The sequence below is a fragment of the Microchirus variegatus genome (genome assembly GCF_963457635.1).
Source record: "Microchirus variegatus genome assembly, chromosome: 13".
NCBI lineage: Eukaryota > Metazoa > Chordata > Actinopteri > Pleuronectiformes > Soleidae > Microchirus > Microchirus variegatus.
The window spans coordinates 11365843-11393163 of NC_139814.1; the positions used below are offsets into that span (position 1 = coordinate 11365843).

Consider the following 27321-nt stretch of genomic DNA (forward strand, 5'->3'; position numbering starts at 1 on the left):
AAAAATGTGGTAAGAAACCCAAACTTGTATTTAAGAAACGTCTTGCGTTCCAACAATTCAAGATAGCTGTACAAGGTTTGAATTTACTTTGTACAAAGGAAAAACAATGTGTGGAGGTTCTGAGTTGGGAGAGCAAGACGAATAGATAGTGTTTAACACCTGATATTGTCCTTTTACAGCTTGTTGAATCACTGTCCATGGCCAGGTTTCAGCAACACACACACGCACCTAAAGAACATCACTGTCACACCATTGGATTATAGATTAAGCTGGATTTACAAGGCACATAAAAAAAACCAAATGTTAGTTTCTTAAAGGACATTCACATCCAAAATGATGAAAATGCCTTTCACTTGTTTATTTACTTAATATTTATATATTTTTACAAAATTAAAAATAAAAAAAGAAACAAAAAGCTAACAAGTCTGCAAGGATATGAGAAGCAAAAGGAGAAAGCCATCGAACAAACAGGGACTACAGTACTTGTGTTTTTCTTTTATATATGTACAAGACAAGTTTATCCATTTAAATTTTTTTTCTTTTTTTTTTTTAAAACGCACAGTACAAAAAGAAAAAATAAATCACTGACAAAAAAACCATAGTACAATTCTGTCCATCAGTATTCAATTTGCCATTTCCTTACAATGTCGTGGGACAGGTGGTGGCGCAGGGAGGAGGTGGGGGGGCTCAGAAACAAAACAACACACTAGAAGGCAGACTGGGTGTGTATTCAACTTGAAAACCAATCTTAGCATCTCTTGCAGAATAGTGAGACCTTGATGCAACATATTCATAATTCATGGGCAGTCACTGTACAAGTGTTGGATAATGAAAAATCCTGTGCTAGTCCAAAAAACAAAGCACAGTTCACAACCATGGCCCCCTGTGTGTACAAACATGCACGCAGTCACATGACAAACACTTTTTCCTCACAGTCCAATCCAGTGAGCTCGCTTATATGTCTTTATATATAATATATCTATATTTGGTAAAAAATAAACTTCACAATTCTACCAATTGAGAGAATTGTTTCTTCAAACTTAAAAAGACAAAACTGAGAAAAAAACGAAAAAAAACCCAAAAGACATTGAAAAGCAATTAACCAAACTACTGTGTTTGGATATTTTTTGAGAGATGGAAAGATTTCCACAGAAAATTAAGGAGTGGGGGAGTCGAGGGTGAGAAATACAAAACCAGTCTGTCCCCCCACCTTCAGATTTTACTTCAATCCTTCCCTTCAGCAAGAGCACAGGAAACGTTCATTCTTTTAGAAAACAGTTCTATGTTACATACAAGTGAAAGAAAAGGGAGCTGGGGCGGAGGGATTAACATGAAAAAAATTCCCAACACTCATTTCACCTCGACGGTGATTTTCTATAACCATTTATCTCCGATTACTCCACTGTTCTAAGCCCCTCCTGGTCCCTCCCACCATCCATGCATCTTTACAGTGCTCGTTCTCTCGGCACAGCACCTCACGTCTGACCGTGGTCAGAGCTGCATGAGTGCTGGGCCAAGAGACAGGGGAGGGAAAATCTCTGGAGGGGGGGAAGGGGAGTTTACACATTGAGACTGCAGGAGGAGTGATGAGCCCCCTCCAAGCTTCTGTTAACAGCGCTGCATGAGGAGGGGGGCGTGAGAGCAGATGTTAGTTAGCACCCCAGTTGTAGCTGTTGTATGCCGACTTGTTGATTTGAGACTTCTGCTGGATAGAAGCGTTCTGGTTGCGCTGTCCAGTGCCGCTCTGTGGAGAGTTCAGAGAGTCGTCACATCAGATGGGTTTAATAAAATACTTTGCAGTGTAAAAATATAAAACATTTAAATATAAAGAAATAAATGTCACATTCAAACGATTGCCAAATTAGTTCACGCACTCTTGATTAAGCCCATCAGCTCAACACAACGGAGTTACTTTCAGTTTAGCCTTGCGTTGCCTGGCAACATTTCCATGCTGCAAGTGATTTGTTATGTCAAAAACAGACAAACAACAAAGTTGTTGAGACGACTGCACAGGTTTAAGTATGAGTGAAAACACAAAACTACTGCTCAAAAAACCTGGTCAGTGTAACGATATAAATACTTTTCCCCAACCGCTAGTGTGCTGCTGCTGTATTCACACTAATGCTCCCTCAGTCAGGGCTTAGTACTGTTTGACAAAGCTTGTTTTCAGATGAAGGAAGCAGTATATGAATAATGTTACACAGTTTCTGTTCACAAAGACAAAACAGAGGTAGAACAATACACATTACAGCTTTTACCGAGGTTTATCTTTGCTCCTACAAGTCAAAGTACTAAGAAATTTGCAGTCGATTTGGAATTTTGTTAACACTGGCCCCCTTTACACCTGGGATTAGAATGCGTTTTCTGTGATGATCACAAAACACATTTTAATCCCAGGTGTAAAGGGGGACACAGATCATCTTTTTATGGACAAAACAACTGATAAATGAATGATTGATTGATTCAAATAATCATCAGTTGCAGCCCGAGTTTATACAAAGTCAGGACCATGATACCACAGTGAATTATTTTCTTGATCAACTGAATTAAAGTTCAGGAGTGAGAGCAGCCTGCATCAACAGACTGGGACAAAAACAAGTATTTTAATCTTGTACACTACCTGTCCGTCCTGCTGCAGATGGTGGTGCAGAATTTGAGAATGGGGTTGTTGGTGTGGTGCCAGGATGTGCATGAAGGGGGCCGGCGCGTAGCCTGCGGCAGCCGGGGGGTTGATGGGTCCCCCACCTCCTAAAGCCGAGGGCAGACTGAATGAAGCCGCTGGCGTGCCAGCATGGAAACCCTGCTTCTCAAATGACTGCTGTGATGAAAAGAGAACATGACATTCTAAGCATCTTAGGTCTCCGGGACAGATTAAAAACTAACTATTTTCTCATATGGAGGGAAATAGTTTTTGGAATATTAATCAAAAATATCCAGATTATGAAATTACCTGTGTCTTTGTGTAAACAGACCCTGAAATATCTGGCACCCCCGTATTACTTGATGTTACAGAGACTCCTGCAGAGACACAGGAAACAGGACGGGAGAGTCCCAAAAACGGTAAGCATGCGACTTTGACCATGGCGAGTCACAAGGTTATAATGCATTGTATGTTAATGGACAATCCAAATCTTTCTCAAATAAAATAAAATGAAGAGAAAACACTTAAAAACAAAAAAAGAAAAGAAAATTACAACTGATATAAGGGATGGAGGAGGATGAGAGAATTAGAAAAGTGTAGCAGTGCATCAATTTCAGTCAGCTACAGTGGTTCAAGTCTGACTGCATCTGGTAGTTACTGCTCAGGTTGTTCTGGCGCACACTGTCCCCCTGTGTCGCCATAGAGACACAGAACAGGGTCAGCAGGTGTGCAAAAAAGCAACCCTGGTCAAGAAAAAGCTTGTCGTCAAGAAATGTTCACTCCTTCACTCCCTAAAAGACTGAATAGAAGATGGTTTCTCCATATATACACAACATTTGTTACTTGTAATTAGACAACTCCAGGTATTCAGATCCACTGTAAAGTCTTACTCAAACATGCATCAACATCTGTCCTGAGATATGGTCACAAACATTCAGTATCATCAGGATTTCTTCAACTCTCACCTGTGATTGAAAAATCACGATCCATCTAGCTATGTTCATTTAGATCAAGTAATGGTGTGAACCAACTACACAGAAGTTTGTTTTCAGGTGTTCAGGTGCATCTATGAACAGGGTGTCAAATTGGTCCCGAGGGAGGCTTCGTGTTCACACGCATAAAAATTGCATCAACATCAGAATGTGGTAAGAGGGACTGCATTTGAAGATAAATGCAATACCAGGTCTGAATAAGGGCCTAGGAAACTGGTAACATTCTTATGTGAAAAGATGTAATTTGAGTTTGAGACCCTGATGTAAATGATCTCATGTTCAATAATGTAAGCAACTGAAGGATCAACATTTATAACACTGAGTAATGTTTTCTATGATTCCATGAAAGTTTTTGACAATCATATTGAGCAGAACATTTTCAAATCAGTAATTCACTTGCATTGTTTATGCTGATCACAAAATTTAACACATTGAAGACAGTGAAACAATAATGCTCATGTGCCACTGCATTAGTGAATATACGCAGAATCTGTGTCTTGTCCTTCAGTTGTCTGGTTTGGAAGAAATAATCTTATCCTCACGAAATTTGTCATGGAAATATCACAGTTGAACATTTCAAATACCCAGAGCAGAAATGCTGATAATAAAACCTTCAAAGCACATCTATACAAGACTTTTGTTTGTACCTTGATACCCAAAACAAGTGGTTGTGTGCAGCTAACTTTGATGAATCTCTTCAAACTGAATATTCACACACTGCTAAACCATGGCTTTATTGTAGACAGGTGGTTGTCTTTCCCTGTGTTGTAGCCTGCTTTCCCCACAGGGCAGCAAGTTCTGGAGATGGATATTTCAGCAATGACAACATGAGTGAAGAGCAAGCAACACTGAGGGTAAATGGGACAGCATCTGCCAGAGTAACTCATCGGTTTATGGTAGCCAAAGTGAGTTGCCACATTAGTCAGATTACAAAGAATAACCAGATTTGACTGTTGATGAGTTAATCTAGAAGACAACAGGTAGCAGACAGAATGGCACGCAAAGCTTGTAAGAGGCAGACTGCACTTGACTGTCTGAAGGCACATGTAGTGGCAAATCTTCGCACAGGCAGAGCTCATCAGCAATGAGGCAAAGGAAAAGAGCAAAGAGGGGGAGAGGGATGACTGGTGACACAAGGAGGAAGACGTGAGGGACTTTTTTTTTTCCTTTTGGTTTTAATTTGGCATGTGGCGGCACTCACCGACTCCAGGCCCGGTGACAGAGTTGGCTGGCTTGTTTTGTGCAGAAGCGGCAGCAGCCACGGCAGTGCCGTATCCGCCCTTACAGAAATCCCCACTCCCTGAAGCCTGGCCCACATCCTCATAGCCTGCAACAGTCAGACACACAGCCGCAGCCCACAGCGTTAGACACACCAGGCAGGGGGAGACAGACCTGACTCAAATACCACTTGCAAATAATGAATAGCGTTTGTTTTACTGTTTTTACCAAATCATGACATCACACTTGGTGTCAAAGCTCTGTAGGAAACTGTACCAGTATCTATAAAAATCTCAACTATGACACCAACTGCATTGTCTTATCTGGTAAAGCCTACCCAACCAGTAAAACAATCGGGTTAGGCTCCATCATTTGCAAGAATTATTTGACCCAAGTCTGAGGGGAGGAGGTGGGGGAAGTGAGGGGGCAGGCAGGGCGTGTGTGTGGGAGGGGAGGGTGGCGGTTTGAGAGTGAGCTTAAGTGGGGTGATGGCAGAAAGCAGCAGATGGTGCAGCTTAGAACAAACAGGTGTTGCACATGTGACCAAAGGTGGATAATGAATGATGAATTTTACAAACAAACCCCAGAACAATTCCGCATTACTAAAAAGCAAAAAAAAATTAAAATAAGGTGATAGAATAGAATCCAAAGGGCAACGTGGAAAATAAGAAACAGCTAAAGAATAAAGATCAAAGAGGAGTCGATAAAAGTCTGGAAAGATGATGGGCGCTCCATTTGTGTTACTGATGAACGCGTGTGCTGAAGATGGGATGAATGACAAACTCCATTTTCTAAAATGATCCAAGCAAGCCATGGAAGAGAGAAGAGGACCAAAAATCTAAGCCCCTCCATTTCAACTTGCGATGCCAGGAAACCACAGATCGCACCGTTTGACTCCATTTCCATTTTGGTCTAAATGGTGGTCCCATCTATTGTGATGGACGTTGGAATAAGACAGCTTAATTATCAGTGTGTTCCTTGTGTGTACAGGTTTGTGGAGATGGTATACAGAATAGGCATGGTATGGTTTGCGATGGTTTAACCTTCAACAAAAATTTGACTGACGACAATTACATCATACCATGGACAACATAGCTGATTGACCACAACAATCCATGTTTCTCAACACTGCACACATCGTGAGTGATTCCTGCACTTTTGAATACTGTAGTATACCTTGAAACCAGGAACCAGCCCGTGCCTAGTAGATGATCAACAGGAAGGATCTGTGTCCAATTGAAAAAATCTAAAGCTGAACAATAATTCATATCAACGGACAAGAATGTTTTCTGTCACCTTACTGACCACCATTCTAAACACACAATCAAAACAAAGGTTCATTCACAAGCATCATGTGTTTATGCTTGCAGATGCTGCAAAGCTCAAATGAAATATGCACTCAACACCAATGAGAATACAGTGGGCTCATTGTAAATCAAATATTGGTATGCATTTATAAAGAGCAGAATCTGCATGACCCCCCCCCCCCCCCCCCCAACCCCCAACATGCCATTTACTTATGGTTAAGTGTCTCACCAGTGCTGTATCCATGGGAACCATAGCCACTAGCCTGCTGGAATGGAGCGGCTGACGCATTGACGCCAACATTCACACCATGCTGTTTTGACGAGGTAGGAGCCACCTAGAAGAAAGCAAAACACAGGATGTAATTTCATCTGGTCACTAAGAAGAAACACTTCAGTTTCTACCCATGGAACATAATTAGACAGCATATTTTTTATAGCTGGAGAGTGAGGGAAAGTAGAGCAAAGGTCCATGGAACCATCTATTGTTCTGCTAGACATCACACATGCTGTTCAATCCTGCTACCCGTTTTCCTCCAATGAGAAAATATTAAAAACACAAGAGCCAAACAGTGGTGGGAGGGCAGAGACAGTAAAAGAAATCAAATGTCTCAGCAAATTTGTCAACCGTCTTGAGTTTTCTCACCGGGAACACAGCAGGTCCATACTGGAAGGTATTGGGTAGACCTGGCATGCCAGTGTAGTATGGTAGGCTTGTGTAGCTGTAGCCAGGGGGCAATGCCGGGTTGAGGAAAGTCTGCTGTGTGGTGTGATGCGTCTGAGTCTGGTTCTGTTGAGTCTGAGCTAAAGTGGTGGCTGGAGCCGGAGATGATGCATCACCTCGACCAAACTTTGATAAATCACCTGCAAAGGGAAGGACAGAGTTTGAGCTTCAGTAGTTAGCAGCCAAGACCTCTCCTTTCACCTAAAGCAAGTCCAGTTGCCTATAACCATGGAAGATGACTATGATCTGAAAGACTGAGAATCTTTTCAGACATGACAGAGGGAGTCATTCTCACAGCTCAAGTAAACAAGACTGAAGATTAATGTTTAGAGGTGCTATAGTTGACAGGCAGTTTCACTTATGAGCTGTACGTCTATCCCACTGCCCTTGAGGTTTGCAAATGAGTATGTATTCATCTTACACGTAACCTCTTCTTCACGGTTGCCCCCGGGATCGGGGGCAGCGTCAGACACAGCGACAAAAGCGTCATAAAACCATGTCTAATTTGAATGAACACAGACAGGTCAGAATCTCAGCTAAAAGCTCATATAAACCATTCTTATCGACACAAAACACAGTTAAAACACCGATGGATCAAACAGCAGGAGTGGAAAAAAAACGTCACGGCGCACTCATTGAAAAGCGGCACCGGAGCATCAGCGTGATTATGCAAACAAAAAAAAAACGTGTCGACTGGACAGCGGAGAATCTACAGATTCTAACGGTACCATGTTTATCACTCTACGACCAAGATTCATGGATCCAGCCCCAAAATAACATAAGAGCAAAACAACAACTGACTTTCAAGAAATACAAGCAGAAATGTCGTCTTACCTTTGCTGTTTATCAAAACAAGTAATTTCTACCGGAACAAAACCACTTCTAATGAAGAACTACACTTTCCAGAATGCTTCGGGAACAAATCCCGGTCTGATTGATCATTACAGAGCGACATTAGATCGTTCTGATTAGAGAAGGGCGAATGTCTGCACAAATGCGTCATATGCATTTATGTCCTTTTGACTCCCTAATGAAGTGATTCACACTCATTTGGAGTCTGGGGTCTGATTCTACCGGTTTAGAGGTTTAAAACGAGCCGTCAATCACCCTAATTGACCAAGGTAAGCCAGAGCTATGGCGCTGCGTAACTGAAGACCTTGCAGAGCCACAGAGTTATTACGCACCGCACAGGAAGCATCGATTTACAGCGAGTTATCATACTATATATATATATATATATATATATACATATATATTTTTTTAAACAAGTTCTGTAGTGACAAATACATTTTTAATAATTTGGCACCTAAGAAATCTCAAATGGCACAGATGGTGCCAAGCTGTGCCAAAAGTGAGAACACCCATCTCTTTACTAAAACCTCTTTAATTTCACTCTGCTTCATTTCAGCAGCATCAGACTTTGCACAGCTAATGTCCATATGTTGTTATATGACCTCCATGTGTTTTTAAGCTCCTACTGCATATTTTAAAGGTGATATTTGCTTTAAAATGCAATATTATTTTAGGCGAGAGAAAGAAAATCCTTCAGTTATGCTGTGTTCCATGTACATTTACTGACAGTGGCATCTACAGTGAAACTTGCACCTCTGGTGGAAGTGTTATCTTTATTTTGATACCAAGATAATCCACATAGGCCTTGTAACGGCAGAGGTTTACTCCATTTAGTTTGGGCATGTCATTTCGAGCAGGGACTCAAAAAAGAGGGTCAGGAAGAAGTGGTTAAAGAGTTAATAGTAGAACCATTTTTATGGATTTTTTTTAAGTTCATCTTTTCATAAACACAACTGCTCACCGGAATAAGGGTTGCTTGCCAGATTCCCCTCTCTGCCAGTCAATGCTGTTGTGGGAGTTGCAAAGGGGATGCTGTAATAATCCTGTAGAGATTACAAAATATGTTTTGTGTCAAATAAAACATTGATAACTTGAAGAAATGAAGCATGATTACTGGATTATTGTTTTTACTGCATCAGTTAGACACTCACCAGCGGTATCCTTGTCTGAAGCATCTGTAAGTCATCATAACCATACACCTGAGGCTGAGAAACAAATGTGCCAGAAACCCATGTTAATTACTCTCAAGAATTCAACATAAACAGAACCAAGTACATGTTAAGACAACACAGTTTTCCATGAACTTACAGGGTAGGCGTGCAGTAATCCCGGGGCCATGATGTATGGGTTGGGCAGTAGAGGGGGCACTCCAGGTGGCAAGTTTGGAGGTGCTTTCCCTGTATGCACAAGACAATGTAAAAACGTTAAAATAAATAAATAAAAGACATTGATTTTCAACAAAACAAAATCTATACCCATTTACACAATTTTCAAAATATATAAGTAGGTATAAGTATTTAAGAAAACATTTTGATAGGCAAGCAGTAGATGTAAATGCAGAACTGGATCAATGCCAGTGTAGAACAGACAATGCAACTGAATGTAGACACTTAAGTGTTGCACACTTAATGTGATGTGCAACTAGGGCTGTAAAGTCAAAGTCGACTGGTCGACTAATTGGTCGACACGCTCTGGCTCGACCAAAATTGTGATTGGTCGACTACATTTTTTCATGGTGAATTTCATTAGGAGGAAAGTACAACATGCCAATAGCGGTGTGTTTACAGCTCCCGTGCTTCACAGGTAACAGTCTGTCTTTAGAGAACACCCCCCCTTGTTTTAGATGTGAATTTTGAGCTTTTCATTTTAGGCTACAGTCAGTCCTCCTGTCACATCCATGTCAAAGACATCAGCAGTGTGGCAGCATTTTTCAAAAATAGATAACGGTAAAAAAGTGCAACACAAACTTTGCAAGCAACAGTTTGCTTTTCACAGCTCTACTACAAACATGACATATCATTAAAAAAATGCTAAGCTAAGGTTGCTCTGTGTGTTTTGAGTATGAACATATCAGAATTATTATCATATTTCAATGTTTTAGTCTAATAATCGTTGATTGGTTTTATAACTGCGATGCACCTGCGTGCAGCAGTGTCCCGCGGTCTAATTGTGTCTCAGCCGCGAAACTGCGCTGTTCAGTCTCGCTCTGTGTTCTTCAACAGTTATTGTGCTGATATTCCTAGTTATTGTCGGATATCACGGGCTATGGTATTGCGCAGATGAACGTAATGCAAAACGCTGTCAGAGCTGTCAGACTCTGTTGAACTCCAGCCGTGGCTGCGGGTCTTTTCAAATTAAGAGCCGCAGCCGCACAGGTACTTTGCGGGTGCGGCTCTTTTCAAAATATTAGACAGATTTGAGATGTATCACTGTACGATTGTCTTGCAATATATTGAGTATCACATACCCAATAATATTGATATCGTGGACCATGTGTTGCATATCGTATTGTGGGGTAACCTGTGATTATCACCCCTAAAGATGAGTCTTTTAAAATCAGTACATAGTGATACAAAAGGGGCTACAGTGAAGCAGAAAGACCGCAACAAACAAATTTCAAGCAAACAACTACTGCCACTTATTAATACCACTTACTACTACACATTCATGAGTCTAACCTGAGGATGCTGCAGAGCTGCGTGAGGAGTTGGCCGACGAGGGAATGGTTGAAGCCGCAGTGGAGACTGAAACTGAGGTGGCTGCTGCAGGTGGAGCACCCATGGAGGCAGCATGGAGGCCCATGGCCAAACCGCTGACAGCACCAAGGCCAGATGGGGCTAAAACTGTGGCAGAGCCCACAGAGGAGGCCTGAGGCACACCTAGGGACACTTGTGCAGCAGCAGCCACTGAGGAAGAGGAGGGTACTGATGAAGATGGCACAGCTGAGACGGAGGAAGTGTAGGAGTGGAGACTTGAGTCTCCGTCTACACTGGGATGCTGTGAGATAGAGGAAGAGGAAGCAGTCAAGATTGATGAAATTACATTTCCATTATAGTGAATGGTCATCTGATGCATCCGTCTGCCATCACAGGAAATGGAGCATTTAAAATGCTCTCGACTGCACAGGCTTGCACCACAACCCTGATTTTTATTTGGCTACATAAAATTTATGCATTTGACATTTAATGTCAAATGCACTGTCAGTGGTCTTACATAAGCAAACCAGTATTGACAAGAGTGATTTTGGTGGTTTGCTGTATGCAAGAAACTGATACAAATTATACAACACTTCCCAATATTTTTAATTTGGATTGCAGAATTTCGTTTTAAACTCAAGTTTATCATACATGTATATATAGCATCCTTTAAACATTAGACAAACCATTATGCTCGAGTTGGCTGTCCTGACTGAAGACGGACCAAGGCTGTTCTGTTGTGATGGATGAGAGCTGAAAAAAAAAAAATAGTTCAGAGCATGTTTCAACTATCATGAAACCATTTAAATCAACTTACTACATAAGATCCATGTATAATTATCCATGTAATTTGTATGTTGCCGTGACTGAATCTTACTTGTTGTGCTGAGGAGGAGGAATGGTGCTTGGAGGCAAATCTTCACTGTGGCCCAGAGCGCTGAGGGATGTTTGATTGGATGCATTCAACAAGGAAGCAGGGCCTGTGCCACTGTCTGTCAAAGTGCCCATGGAGGAAAGAGATGACGGCGTGACTGAATCAGAGGCGGGCTTGACCGATACTGCAGAGCCTGCTGCAGCTGAGGAGAACAGGAGAAAATGTTGAGTGTTTGTATGTGGAAAATTTGAACATACAACATACAAGAAAAAGCTTTGTAACAACTGACCTTCCACAGATTGCGTAACTTGTATCGAACTGAAGCCATTCTGTAAAACAAGTAAGAAAAGTGAGTTTCTATGGAAACATGCTGAAGATTTCTGGGCTTTTATGAACAGTCATCACGAAGCTTGTTTCATATTAACCACAGGTCAGATTTGGAACAATTAAAGAATTACAATTAAGAAAGAGCTGGAACCAAAAGAGAAAACTGCACTGGGGGTGGTTAAGTAAAAATCAAAAGGGAAGCTTTGGTCTTACCTTGGCCTGCATATCCTTCTGAGGGGAGGAGGAGACTGACTGAGGGTAGCGCCGTGTCTGAGGTGCTCTCTGGTCGTACAGATCCATTTGGCTGGAGTTGGAGAGAGCTGGAGTCGACTCACTGCAGATTTGAATGGTATTGACAATACTAATATTGACTGTTCCTAATTGTTCGATCAGATGTAATTGGCTTATTGATTTCACTTTCTTGTCAAACAATTCTAAAAAGTTTGTAATAAAGGTACAACATGTCACTGTAAACCCTCCAAAAAGGTGCAATAATGAGCTTACAGTATTGATAATTCAACCATGATGCAATGACAATATTAAGTTAGGAGTATCCAGGTGTTGCCTATGATAAAAATGTCTGTTCAGAAATTGTTCACACCTCGACAGTACACTAAAAATAGATTTGAAACTCAATGCGACTTTCTGGTAGAATAAATATGATAAAATGTCCCTTTTGATCTTACCCTGCATTTTAAAATAGTTTTTGTACACATTGCCTTTCTGGTTGTTCTCACCTGCTGGGGCTCGTGTAGAGACTGTTCTGAACCTGGTTGCCTTGCGTTGTGGTGGCAGGGGTGGACTCGTACTCGGGTAAAACTGGTTCTGACCCAAACTGTAGTGCTCCAAACTGAAGATTGAGGCCTGAAATATCTGTCGAGCCAGGCATCTCCACTGCCATAGCTGGAATCTGGGAAAGACATGTGGTAACTTTTTGAATTGGCTCAAATACTTCTGAGTTTTCTGCCTGTATTTGTTCTTCAAACTTCAGCCAGAGGACCAGAAGCTCACTGAACCCACAGAAAACATTCAGATCCATTTAACAAATTTCTAGAATAAACAATGGTATTTTTTTATGCATGAATGAGTGCTCCAGCGAGGGAGCGGCACAATCGAGTACGTGTCTGGTCGGATTGAGAGTAGTCAAGTGAGAGTGGAGCAATGGTGTGTGTGCGCGTGTGTAACTGTACACATTGTTGGTACTCAAAATAAGTTGGTGAAGTGTTCATTGCTGCAGTTACTACCACAGTTAGTCAGCTTGTGTTTTGCTGCACCACGTTCTGTTTTTCATAAACTGGTCTTGTGGTATAGAAAAATACATCTTGGTAAAGGTAAAGTTGTAATATTACCTTTGTTGTTATAGAAGTCCTCTTCTTCTGTTGTTTAAGTTTGTGTTGCTGCAAAGGCAATGGACTTGAACCCTGTGGATCTGATGAACTTGGAGAAACTTGTTGACCTAGAGTGATTGCTGTCATTTTTGGAAGGGATGAAGCAGGTGGAGGAACCACATGAGGTGAGGATGATGTTTGTTGGGGTAAGGAAGAAGATGAAGAAGGCAGGCCTTTGTCCTGCAGGAACACATCCAACATGGATGAGGTTGAGGTGGTGGCTTGATAAGGCTGCCGCTTCATAAAGGGCGAGTGGACCACAGACTCAGGCTGAGTCTTCATTTCTGGACAATGAATGAAGACAGAAAAATAGAATAGTAAACCTTGAGAGCTTTGATATTTTTCTACACTGAAAAGTCATGATCTGAAATACTATATACAGATTTAAATAAAGGATAAATATTGGATAAGTGTTGTACTCAAAAGAACTGGACAGGGGTATTAATTCGATTCACAACGACAACATTAAGGGTTTATCTCACCATATTGTCCCAGTGAGGTGGCACTGGTGTCCCAGGATGAAGGGGTTGTGTTCGGAGGTCCTGTCTGGGAGTGCTGGGCTGCCAGCTGGGCCAGTGCCTGGGCTGTTTTGTACTGCTCCAGGAACTGAGAACCAGTGGTCCCAGTGCTTCCTCCTTTCTGGTCTCCCACATCCCCAAATCCCTTGCTCAGCATGCTGACCTATAATAGTGGACAAAATGAAGCGGCTGACATAAAAATGTAAACGATTTATATATATATTTTTTTTAATCTGTCCCTCCAGGAATTTGTGATGTTGCGATCGGTATTTTCCTAATATAAATATATGTGGGGAGAAGGAGACCAGGGTTTAGATCAAAGACGAGGACTGTAATCAACCAAAGAAACTCTTTATCGCCTAAAGCCCTGAAATTTCGACAAAAAATCGACTAATCGAGAGGGGGGTTGCTTTGGGAGTGCGGCTATTTTAATTTAAAAAGAGCCACACCCACAAAGCACCTGTGCGACTGTGGCTCTTAATTTGAAAAGACCCGCAGCCGTGGCTGGAGTTCAACAGAGTCTGACATATCTGACAGTGTTTTGCATTACGTTCATCTGCACAATACCATAGCCTGTGATCTCCGAAAATAATGTACTTTGTCAACTAGTAATATCAGCACAATAACTGTTGAGGAATACAGAGCGAGACTGAACAAAGGAGCTCAGCTTTGCAGCTGAGACACAAATAGACCGCAGGACGCTGCCGCTGTTGCTGGCAGGTGCGCCTGCAGTTATAAAAACGATCAACAATTATTAGACTAAAACATTGAAATATGTCAATATGTTCATATTCAAAACGGACGGAGCAACCTTAGCATACCGTTTTTAAATGATATACCATGTTTGTAGTAGAGCTGTGAAAAGCAAACTGTTGCTTACAAAGTTTGCATTCCACTTTTTTACCGTCATCTACATTTGAAAAATGCTGCCACACTGCTGATGTCTTTGACATGGATGCGACAGGACTGTCTGTAGCCTAAAATGAAAAGCTCAAAATTCACAACTAATTTATGGCAATGCTAATCTGTCCGTCGCTCATGAGCCACGATCATGATTTTTGTTTTCTTTGTAAGAAGTCATGTAATAAGCGGGATAACATCCAGTGCAGTGGTTAATGTCAGGATGATCTTCTTTGTTGGTTCAGAATATAGTAAATGTATACAATGGAAGAAGTAGGCCTACTGCCCCCAGCACTTCCTGTAGTGTATTGCAGAGTGGTTCCTGAGATCCGGCATTTCAATTAAACAAATTGGCAACACGACAACACGAAAAATTTGCGTTCCCTATTTTTAAATTATGTTGACCAGTCGTTGCAGCCCTCGTCAGGATACTAAAAATGTGGGTTGTGGGACCGAATAGGACCATTTACACCAGAATACGCTTAGCTCAGCTCCTCCTCTACACAGACGGGGAGCTGCAGGACACTCACCACAACAGAGAATTTTACTGAAAGGCTCATTCGTGTCTTCAATGTGATTTTACATTATATAAAAAACATTTTTGGAAATTGCAAACAAATGCCTTAAGAAACACCATATATAGGCTACGTGCACAATGGAACTTCCGCCTAGCAACCGTAGCTTCCGGTGAGCTGGGCTGCTTCCGGTAGGTCGTGTTGTTGTAGAGTCAATTTTCTTCGTAAAAATTAGTGGATTTCGGATACAAGCAGGGATCGCGTTAACCGAATATTTTCCCGCCATCACAGGATGGAAAAATCCGGGTGGTGCTGACGCACCGGTGAGCGCGTTAAAGAGCTATGGAGAGGAGGCTTTGGAGCGCGTCTGTGACCCGCTCATATTTCGCGAACATGGAGGACTTTGACAGTGGAGAGATTTCTGAAGGCATTGATTTTGAGGAGTTTCGTCTTCGATGATGTCATCGCCGATAACTTCGAACGCGTTGAACAAATCGATCGGGATTTATGGTTAAGACATAATTATGTTTGAAGAGAATGATGATAAATACCACCGTAATCAACGGAGTGTTTACAACCGCGCACCAGGGGTGAAAGTGGATTTACCTACAGATGCCACAGCGCTGTAAGATCTATCACTGTCACATGTGAAGCAGACTGTTACAGTCATTACATGCTGTTCTTGTTCTTCAAGGCACTGACATAAGTTGATATTACTTTATTTTCTTACTGTTGTTTAATTGAAAAAAGTTATTCACTTTAATTTTACATTTACACAGAAAATCAGTCATTTAGCAGCCATTGAATTGAACCTCAGGTTTTAGAGACTTTTTTTAAGGCGCTTAGGCCTTAATGGGTTAAAAAATTAAAGTGACCGGTAAAAAAAGCTTATGACAGGATTTTTATGACCCGGTCAGTCAAAATGACAGACAACCAAAAAGTCTAGCGCAACCTCTGGATACAAGAGACAGTTATCGTATCAAAAAGTCAGAACGTCAGCCCTACATTGTTGTGCACCCCTTTGTACTAATGAGTCTCGGTACAATAATACGATAAACTTTCAGGTTTCCGACGGATGCGTGTGTGCGAGCCGAATGGATGGTGAGGGTACGGTGGGACGAGGACATCCGAGTTTATACGTCCTTGTCCTCAAATTAAACGTTTCTTCTTTTTTAAAAGTCGTACCGCTGTACAAGTAATTAATAAGCACAAGTCACAAGACTGAGCGTCGCATTTGCTGTTCATTGCCTGGGTCTCCGCTCCCACACGCTCGCCCTCAGTGTTGGTACTTGGGAATTATTCCAAGAGCAGGAACGGCACCTTTCTTAAACCTTGTCAATTTCCCCGGCGTGACAACAAAATTGTCCTTTTTGAAATGCCGGCTGCAAACTTGTGTGAAGTCTTCTCGCCGTACCCTTACCATCCATTCGGCTCGCACACACACACATCCACCGTACTATTATACAGAGACAAATTTGTACAAAGGGGTACACAACAATGTAGGGCTGATGTTCGGACTTTTTGATAAGATAACCTCTCTTGTATCCAAAATCCGCAAAATTTTTATGAATAAAATTGACTCTATGACTTAGCACTTCACTAGTGTCTCCGGGAAATCACAACGACAACACGACCTACCGGAATCAGCCCAGCGCATCGGAAGCTACGGTTGCTAGGCGGAGGTTCCATTGTGCACGTGGCCTATTGTAACATTTTAAAAAAGCTGCTGCAAATTTTTGCCCATCGCAACAATCAAAAAATTGCCAGCAAAATACTGGAAGGACTTGGTGTCTTACCATGTTGTGCTGGGTGTAGGGGGTACTGGAGGATGTTTGAGAGAGAGACGGCCCTTGTTTGGAATTGCTAAAAACCAGTGACTGAGACAAGGAGGGAGGCTGGGTGGCCTCCATTGGGGGATTTTCCACCTCTGAGGAGGAGGATGGGGGAGTCTTTCCCAGGAGCACGGCAAGGTCAATCCTTCAGCAAAGAGGGAACATTCATTACAACAAATGACAAATTTAAGTAATCATGTCAACTCTTTTCATACTGGTCTATTAATTTTTTTTTTTTTGGCTTTGCCTTGCAGGAGTTTCATTTTGTATAACACTATTAATCTGGGTTGGACTGTGGATTAGTGACATCAGTCTGATATCCGTTAAGACAATTAAGTCCATTGATTTGACGCCTGATACTGAAAATGGAGCATAGCAGCTCAGTCCCATCGTGGTCAGATCGGTCACTCGTGTGAAAGATGCGTTGTCCCGTCTATAGTCAACTTCATGGTGAACAACAAACTGAATACAAATATTCTCAATTCAAATTAATATGCCGACTAAAAATAAATAAAATCCCCATCATTGCTCCAGTCGAGTAAGTAAATAGTTAAACAAAGGAAAATAAATTTTCCTCCAGAACAGTTTTTTGGAGACCAATGTGCTGGAAATTGCAAGTCATGCAAATAAACTAATGGCCCACCTCTGTCCTTTGGTGATGGTAACATTCTCTTGAGGCAGAGGCAAGGATGCCACACTGGAAGCTGTGAATATCTTCGTCTCTGAAAGCTGCAGAGGAAGATATAAATGAATTTGGAGAAGGTCAAAGTTGGAGGGTAAATGTACACACCCATAATGAAAAAGAGCCAGTCCATTACAGTGAAAGTGCACTATAATCTTCAACAGATGCTCAGAAGTGCATATGTGAAATTAATCCTACTACTCACATCTTCATTCCAGTCGTCAGTACCCCACTCCTCTGTAGCATTCCTCCAGGCACCTTTTGAGTCAAAAATAAATGTACTATTTTGGTTAGCAAAGATAGCTGCAGCGGAGTAAAATAAGTCACAAATAGTCATAATACACTAAACAAGAGATAGTGACGCTTACCAGGAGCAGAGTCGAACTTGGGTGGGTAATTTGTTGCTTCTCCTGCAGGGTAGTCCATCCCTGGAGACACAGAAGACATTAGCAATGATTATTTAAAAATGAGTAGCTTTAATTTAACTGTGCACACCGATATCCAGGACACAAGATCAACAAGACTGAATATCTGGGATTTACTCTCATCTTTACTAGATCTTCTTTGCAATGACAAACATAATTTCAGAACTGTTTGGATGGTACACAGCTGCTTCACTGACGTGATTAACTTATGGAGGGCAACCTTTCTAAATTAACTTACTGGCCGACTCCTCCAGCTCCATGCTTCCCGTGTTGTTCCAGGTGCTGCCCCCTCCATAGTTTTCTTCCGTCTGGGCTGGCTCTGCATAATCAGCAGGGTTGAATGTTCTATAAAAGACAAATTATTAAAAAGGGAAGAGGTAAGCCGTGATTTGAGCATACATTCCAACATTTTCCAACAGCCACAGGTGGGAGCTTACACACACACATAGCTGGGGTTTCCCCACCCCCTAATTAAAAAAGGGACCCCACACATCAATTTGATAAATGGTTTTACAAACAATTAAAATGCTTTACAGAGGCTCAGGGACAACCTCTGAAAAGATGGGCTTGATTGTGCTGTGTAACCCCGAGGACACACTGAATGTTGAAGAGCTGCAAATGGCTGTCCTCTTCTATGGGTTGTTCATATTAATCAATCATGTTGTTTACACCAAGCAAACCTTTTGACTTTGATCTCCTGTGATTGTTTCAGTGTGTAGTCTCTTTCTTGTTTCTTGTCTGCATTTGAAATATATATTGAATTTATATAGAAGGATGCACATGCAGACATGAACAAGCAGTAGGGTATGGCACTTCTTGTGTGTGAAGGCGTGTGCATGATTTTGGCCTATGCAGTGATTTGTAGCTCATTGTATCCAATGTGGCCAAGGGGTTACAAAGTTGGTCAATCATATGGTCTAGCGTCTTCTTACACTGCACAGCAAAATAATATATTGCTAAGGTTGAGCTTTATGAGACAAAAAGCAAATTTATTAGTTGAAAAACAGCAGGAAACACTTGCAGAGTGTGCGCTATTGTAGTAAAAAAATATTTTAAAAATACTTTGCATAAACAAAGTATACAGATACGACTTAAAGTGAGTCCCCATTAATGCTGTTATTATGACATTTGAAGACAGGAGATGACAACATAAGATTGAGGTGAGACAGTACAGTCTTCATGAGTTTGGACAGATAAGACAGTGATCCTGCACGCTTGTCGTTTGATTGGACACATCCATGAAAAGTAATGCTGGTGCAACCTAACAACGTGAAGAACAACGCTTATCTGTTGAGTTAAGACAAACAGGTTTCTGTATTTGTCCAAAATCCATTGTATAAACAGAGTAACCATCGGGTTTCAGGAAGGTCAATTCCAGGTTACAAAAAAGAATGAGACATGACTCTGTTTTTTTTATGTCTTGTATTATATCATCTCATTTTATGGCACTCAAAAGTCTCCCTAAAAGAGCAAGAGTAACAGACACACCAGAGGCGATTCACTCACCTCTCACCTCCTGCAATATCATATCTGGGCCCCTTATCAATCTGGCTTTAGAGGAAAAATAATGGTAACAATTATATGAAGCACAACAAAATAAAAATAGAAAGATAAATCTTGGTTTTCAGACCACAATCCTGACCAACAACAGAAGCAAAACCCCTTTAATCTACCTGTACCAATCAATCAAACACACTACATGTCTGTCAGCAAAGCAAAACAGTGTTTTTCATCATAGAAAATCGTTGCTCCAATCAAGTAATCCAACTCACCAGGAGACATACACAATGGAACCACAAATAAAGGACAGTGGTTATGCAGGAGTAAATGTAATCCTTCCTTTATTTTAACCCTAACCAACCAGCTCTAATTCTCTGTCTATCAACCAGTCACTTTTATGCGATGCAAGGATACAAACAAGCTAAAATCTCCCCTCTTTGCTCTCTGTAAATTCAACCAGACAATTCAAATACAATGCTTGCTTACAGTTTTACCAAATGGGCAACACTATAAATAAGCCAACAAATGCGTGCGACTGCAAACTAGTGGCTACATAATGAATGGAGTAGTGTTCTCTTGTTCTTAACAATTTCTAATCTGGGTGGTACAAAATCTCCTTTTGAAGTATTCTTCAAATTTACATTTTCTGCGTTCACAAGAAATACAATGAACATTTTCTCTCTGGAAATAAAAAACAATCACATCTACAACATTGTAGGGTTTACTGTATACTGTCCTTTCTCTATCAGCACTGTACTCATTTCCAATGGAAGCACAAAGTATTTATTGAGTTGGTATTAATGCATGCCAGCATTTTAGAGCACAACATGGGTATGTGAGGTTAATGGTACATGCTACCATAGCATTTTGTCAAAAGCACCAGTACAATGTGCCAATGAATACAGACACACAAATGCAGCTTTGCACTACACCTTTAACATCCTGCAAACAACTGATCAAACAGGTCCATGTGTACATTGCTTATATGACACTAAAGCCATGCTGGTAAAATGTGACTATTGGCAACAAGAAGCAAACAATAACTTGTGTGGCATACGGTGGGATGTTGGATAACATGAAAACACCTCAGCTAACAATATGAGCAACTTCAGGAGTTACACCCCCCCCCCCCCCACCCGCACTATCATTACATCCGTGTCCACACTTCAAGGACACTCAAAGCATATTCAGAGAACAGGACGATAAAAAACATTGCGCACACCAACACCTGAACAAACTACTACCGGAGCCTCCACGTACAAACATAAAAAAACCTATATGGAACTCTTACACCTGCTTTTTAGTACACAATTTTTTTAGAGACAAACAAAATAACCCGCCTCCTCTCCGATGGAAGCCACTTATCATTTGAAAGATTATGTTATGACAAGGGGTCCTACAGCAATGTTGCCTGTTAAATTGAGATGCATAAATAATTCCATGGCCAATTTAATTTCCTGTATTGTAACAGCCTCTTAAAGTGTCCAGCCAGTATAAGGTACCAGCTCACAAACTGAGTAATGCTAAATCACAGGGCCAGATAGCAAGGACAGGATCCTTGACACCCATCTTAGTAGTGCTAAACTAACCAAATGTCGCTCTAAATTTAACATTTAGACACCTTACACTCCGAAAAGACTTTTTAAGCCCACAATTTTTGATCCCATGGGCTAATGTACGTCCTTCCTCCTTGGCTTAAGGCTAAACAATAGACTGCAGTCCTGCTCTCTCGTGACCATGGCAACAGGTAAAGTGGAACAAAAGGCCCTCTAGATTTAAGAAACACAGGTGTTCCCTTACCCCATGCCCTGCGCTGAAAATCTGCCTCCTCGCCGTCCTGCCACTCCTGGGGAGATAAAGACAGCCTACTTAATTTTCTGATTTTGACACATTATCACAAAAGAGTGACAGCATTTTCTTGAAATTAAATCTAATGCTGAAACAAATGACGGTCAATTATTTTCTCGATTAATAGGTTTGTTTTTTGGTCCATTAAATGAGAAAAGTATGAAAAATGTTGAGCAAAGAAACTAGAAAATATTCACATTTAAGAAGCTGAAAAACAGAGATCTTGCTTTAATTCTTTAAAACAAAAAAACAATCAAATCGATGAATAACTTATTAAAATATTTGCCAATGAATTGACTAATCCTCAATAATCGATTAATACATTTTCGTAATTATAATAATAATATTAGTGCTGTCAAACTATTAAAATATTTAATCGCGATTAATCGCATTAATGTCATAGTTAACTCGCGATTAATCACAATTCTAAATGTCCCTTGATTTCTTTTTGTACCATTATTTTCCCCATTTTAATACTCTTATCAACATAGAAAAGTGGATCAGCTTGCTTTGTGTAATGTTATTTGCATATTTTGGCATATACTGTAGTGTAAGGCTGAGCAATTAATCAAAATTTATTAAATTGCAATACAGCTTACTGCAATTTCAAGATGCAATATTTATAATATAATATTTGTTCAAGCCAACAACAAGCCAGCCGACTCTTAAGTGCTGTGACTTAAGAGTCGTTCTTCAACGCACACGAAGTCCCATGGTTTAATGTGTTGTTGCTGTAATGAGCTAATCTGAGCTGAAGGAGCTAGCGGAGAAGTGCACAGCGCTCGCCATCCACTCAAAATGTTACGTTTACTCTTACTTACGCGAGCCGACTACTCTTTGGCCGGCTCGCACAGCGTGTTGTTTTGTTACCGGTTAAGTTAGATCCGGTGTGGTGTTGTAGTTGTTCTAACGTAACTAAAAAAATTGACGCCGTTAAAATTGGTTCAAGTTAACGCGTTAATTAATGAGTTTAACTGACAGCACTAAATAATATACAGGAATAGTGCTGTGCAAAAATAAGATGCATATATTGAGATTTTTTTTAATAAATAATTTGACTGGTTTAATGTCTTTGATGCATTAAAAAGAAAAGAAACAGGAAATCTGCATGAAGAAAACAAACAAAGATTAAACAGGATGAAGAGTAACGTAGTTCTGTAAAGAACTAAAGAAGAATACGAAAAAATATTCATACGGAACCAAACTGCATTGCTGTATCAAAAAGCCACTGTCCAGTTTTATAACCAATGAAGGAATTATGTTCCACAGTACAGAAAGTCTGTCAATATAAACTGGTAAAATGAGGAACAAAAACTACAAACTGAGATCTTGTACACAGTATGCAGGATTGAAGATGCCGTTATGATATAAATCTTTACAATATAGCTACAATTTATAGAACCATATTGGGATAACCTTTGATCATATTGCACAGTCCCTGCAGCTCTGATACATTTTCTCTATGAAGGAGTTTGAAGATGTTTAACCACTTACCCACAGTCCCTCTTCCTCTGCCTCTTCCCCTTCGTCCTCGCTCTGCCCCTTTTCCTGCTACTCCTGCCTTGCTGCCATCCAAACCATTTTCCTGACCTCGAACTTAAATTAAAAAAAAGATTATGGCAATAAATAAGTTAAACATTACAAGGGAGGTATGGAATTATGGGACAACTATAACAACACACCCTGGTAAACCTCAGACCAGTCATCAAAATAACACTGTGCCATTCCTGTTGTATAGAAGTGTTCCTGTATGCACTCAAAGCTGTGGTCAAATTTACCAATTAAGCATGTATTCAAACCATTTAAGTGCATGGCAGTCTTTCAAAGAAAAAAGGTGATTATACAAAACAGCCAAATAGCTGCCACTGTATGAACAGAAGCATGGTTCAAGCTGTTTAGTTGCAAATGCATATCTTTAAAAAAAATAAATAAATAAAAGGCGTGGATAAGACTTACACTCTCTACCCCTGCTGGCTCCACGGCCCTTACGTGGAGCTCCACCTCGACGACGTGCAACATCTTTCTCTCCTCCTTTCTCCCTGTTCTCTTTTCCTTCTTCTCCGGTTTCTGCTTGGCTCGTCTCCTTCTGGCCGGACACTCCTTTCTTCTTCCCCACCATTTCCCAAGAGTCCTAAGAAAAAAATAAAGACAACACCACTATATAATGCATTTATATGCTGACCCAACATGGCATTAAAAGACTTTCTGGTGACACCAAGTTTTTGACCGATCTTAACCAATTAAAAATTTGAGGGCTAAACATGACGGCATCTAAATTACAAACGGTTGATAAAAGCAAAACTTGTTTTTGTCAGTAATTTCCTAGAGAGATATATTGAACCAGCCACAATATTGCATCTCCCACAATGAGCCTGGATCTTGACAATCAAAGTTATGACTGTCATCAGTCCCATGAAGGTAAATGGATCTATGAAAAACAAACTAGGGCATGCAGAAGTGACACACTGGCCCAAAAGAAGTACCAAAACCATCTACATTTTATATGCAGCTTATATGCAGAACATAAACCCTTGTATAAAGAAGGTACTCACAGTGTCTGGGCTACCCTCCAGCAACACATTAATGGCTCTGTTGACATCCCCATTGCAATCATGCAGTGCAATCATGGACTCGTCTTGGTCTTTGCCTGTAATGTCAATCAGCTGGAAAAGAAGGAATACCATGATGCAGGGACACAAGCGTGATATCTGGCTGAAAAAACAGCAGCGACTAGTGCAGATTGGTTCCACCAAGAAAAACATTTAAGGACAAAGCAAAATGAAAACCGTCAATATAATTTTCGCTACTATAGGAAATATTTAAAGTGATTCTGTAAAATTACTCATTTCAGTTGGAGGTTGGCGAGCAGGGTTGGGCAACAGAACAGCAATCCAGCTTCAAGCAGGGATTAAGGGAACTTGAGCAGCATGGGCATAAGGTTTATTTTATATAAAATGTTTCCTCTGAAATTATCACTCTATCAAATTGAATGCAAAAGGACATTTGGACCATTTTCAACTTCAATGTTATCATTAAGGTGAAAAGACAACACATTTAGAGTCAGATTCCGTGCAGTAACACTTTAAAACATGAGCAACAAACTTATTTTTCATAATCTATGAATTTGTCAATTATCTTGATTAATCAATTAGTTATTTAGTCCATAAAATATCAGAACATTTTGAAAAACAATGGCTGACGTTTTGCAACCTTGGGATGCCGTTCTCAAAAATATTCAGTTTTGAAACTAGAAACCACAATTAATAAGCAGAAAAATCTGCAACACAAACAAATTAATAGATTATCAAAAATAATTTAATTATTTACTACTCTATTCATATTTGATTAATTGTTGCAGCAATGTACAACATAGATTTACCATTGTCCTCCAAAATGATGGCAGCTAATTAACATATTGTACAGCTCACTCAACGGTGTTGATACAGAGTACTCTTCTCTTCTGACTGACGTAATCGGTAATACACAACCAATGTACACCTATTAATTTACTGAATGTCACCTACTCTCTCTGCTTGGTGACATCTGACAACAAAACAATAATATAAACAAGAAAAACATGTATGCACCCAAAACAAACCAGTTGAAAAGACCAAGAACAACTACAAAAGCAAGCCAAGTGTGGTTGAACAACAGGATACTCTACATCTGCTCACCTGTTTGACCTTCTCTTCAAAGTCGGCATCATTGTGGTCTGAAATCATCTGCGCAAGTCTGATTTGCTCTGCAGTAGCCTGTTCAAAGAAGATAGAAAGAGGGAGATCCAAAATGAGTCAACAAAGAGGAACATGCTTTGATTTGCTATTCTATTGTGTCCACTTAGGGCTTAATATTTTTGTCTTGGTGCCAGTATGGGCTTCATCCACAGCAACATGTTTCATTTCAAAACAGATAATCTGCATTTCAGCATGTTTCAGCTCCGTAAGAAAAGTAATCAGCATCCATAATAATACATCAAAACGTATATAATGCAACCATTTAGTAAATACTAGTGTACTAACCAGGAACAACAATGGTGAATAGTATGAACATGGATTTCTGTTCAACAACGAGGTGAAAGTTTACCACCGACAGTCAAAAAAGAACCAATCAGGACACAAATGCAGATATGCATGTCATCATATTAAAAGGTCTGTGTTTCTGTCCATCCAGACCAAGCACCCTTTAAATTGTTAAATAAAAAGGGCCAGCTGTGATTTCAAACCTCAAACACTGGGCAGCAGGCAAATCGGGAGCAGAATTTATACATTTTTTAACACAAAAGTAGTTTGCAGACTACCACTGTCCCAGCTGACTGGTGTGCACCATTTTTCCTTTGTAGCCAGGACTTTAAAGTCCACCAAGACATGTAACATGTGGTTATACATGCCTACATTCAGTGCTGACATTTGTTTGCATCTAGGTGGAGTGTAAGAGGTGTGGAGAGTGAGGGTACCTGAGGCCTTTGCTTGTGCTGTGTCTGGTTCTGTGTCTGGCCCTGTGTCTGCTCCCAGTTGCCCCGGGCTCGGTTCCCACTCGTGGACGTCATCATTTACAGTATATACAAATAACAGTATTTACAAAGGAATAAGACCTAGGAAAAAAAAAAAAAAGCAGTATTAAAGATCTGTGCTTATGACCCATTTATCTCATCCATGTCTGGTACAAGAATGTTACTTCCTCAAACTGCCTGGTGCATTATTGCCAAGTGGGGGTGTACTGTGATTTTTATTGTGTTTTTTTGATTTTGAAAAAATAAGACATCAGATTTGATTCCAAGACTGCTAATCCTCAAAATACGTTGACAAAGGATGCTTTTCAGACCTTCTCTAGAACAATGTATCAGACCAAACATAACCGCCGGTTTAACCCGCGATGCTACAGTGCCACTTAGTGTTGCTGCATACCCCCCCACACACAAGTGCACAACACTGGTTAATTTATTTACCTCCTCAGAGCATTATGCAATACAGTCTTTGTCAAAGCAAACCGCAGTGATATTTCGTGACCGAAATATTGAATTGATAAATGATGAGCACAATTAAAAATAATAACAGTAAATATACAGTGTATACGTAATTATATAAAAGAACAGTTAAGCTAAATCACTTAACACTACTTGTACCAGTAAACGGCTAACCTTTTTATTGACAGCTACTCCTTAATCTTGCATACGTTACGTAAAAAACCCCGTTTGTACTGGCCTGCAAACAAGCCTAAAGCCAGGCCCCGTCGATGATATCTAACTCAACTAGCCAGCCACATGGCCAAAACGCTAGCCAACTGGCTAATACACGAAAACGAGCAATAAGCCTCCAAGTCTTGGTGGGCTTCCGCTTCTCATTGCTTCACCTCATGGCGACTGCGACGCTAACTTTCACAGGCGCTAGCTGGTTAGCTAACTCAGAACCGATAACCGACTGTGCAACACTGAGTTGGAAACGATAGCTGACTATGACTCGTATCGAGAATTTAATTAGGTGATGAACATTAAGTGAAGAATATCGCTCCCGTGGTCGACCGGAAAAACGCCCCGGTCACTGCGTTGCCACTAGTTTTCTGCTAACGACTGTTAGGTATGCTAACTCTACAGACTGACGTCGTTCCACACACTGCTACAACACGCTAGCTAGTTAGCTGCGATGCCAAGATAACGGCGTTACAAAAACACGTCGCCACTGTGAAAATCCCAATAACACTCCGAACGAGGTGTGATATATTGGCTGTGATCTCGACATGGGAAACACCGAGGCTTACTGCAGGCCCGTAGGCCCCTAAACTGAAAAATAAATAACAGGCGATACTGACCAGAAACCCGGCTCAATATAAGACACGGCTACACGACCGACTGACAAGTCGTCTCGCTACCGACCTTCTCGTCGGATTTGGGTCAGGATATTATTCCCGAACACACCGTTGAAACAACCAAGTTGAAAAAAATATGACGAGCCGAACTCGCTCACACAATAAGCGAGAGACTGTGAATTTACCTGTTTCTTTTCCACTCTGACACCACGGAGAACTGCGTCACGTGGTTTACACGGCGCTTCGAGGAAACCGGACCCACGACACGTGACCCACTCATTAA

At 40.8% G+C, this 27321-nt stretch overlaps 1 protein-coding gene across 11 annotated transcripts; it reads right to left on the reverse strand.

Annotated features, from left to right (window-relative positions):
* Nucleotides 1-309: 309 nt before the first annotated feature.
* ubap2l (ubiquitin associated protein 2-like) lies at nt 310-27271 on the reverse strand. 11 transcript variants are annotated; one of them, XM_083899833.1, is made up of 30 exons: nt 27224-27271; nt 25690-25827; nt 24911-24988; nt 23789-23899; nt 23193-23367; nt 22731-22832; nt 21189-21234; nt 19395-19439; nt 18127-18233; nt 17832-17891; nt 17669-17721; nt 17425-17510; nt 16746-16926; nt 13499-13697; nt 12978-13300; nt 12366-12538; nt 11842-11932; nt 11591-11630; nt 11305-11503; nt 11114-11180; nt 10410-10728; nt 9040-9128; nt 8883-8936; nt 8693-8774; nt 6802-7019; nt 6388-6493; nt 4835-4960; nt 2951-3018; nt 2621-2818; nt 310-1744 (listed from the first exon to the last, which is right to left on the reverse strand). In XM_083899833.1, exons 2-30 carry the CDS (start codon nt 25783-25785, stop codon nt 1649-1651), a joined length of 3588 nt encoding a protein of 1195 aa, XP_083755959.1. In that variant the 5' UTR covers nt 25786-25827; nt 27224-27271; the 3' UTR covers nt 310-1648. The 11 variants fall into 11 exon arrangements, with proteins under 11 accessions (XP_083755959.1, XP_083755958.1, XP_083755954.1 ...); XM_083899832.1 differs by having other exon boundaries at nt 2621-2815; nt 11842-11962; XM_083899828.1 differs by having other exon boundaries at nt 11842-11962.
* Nucleotides 27272-27321: the final 50 nt, after the last annotated feature.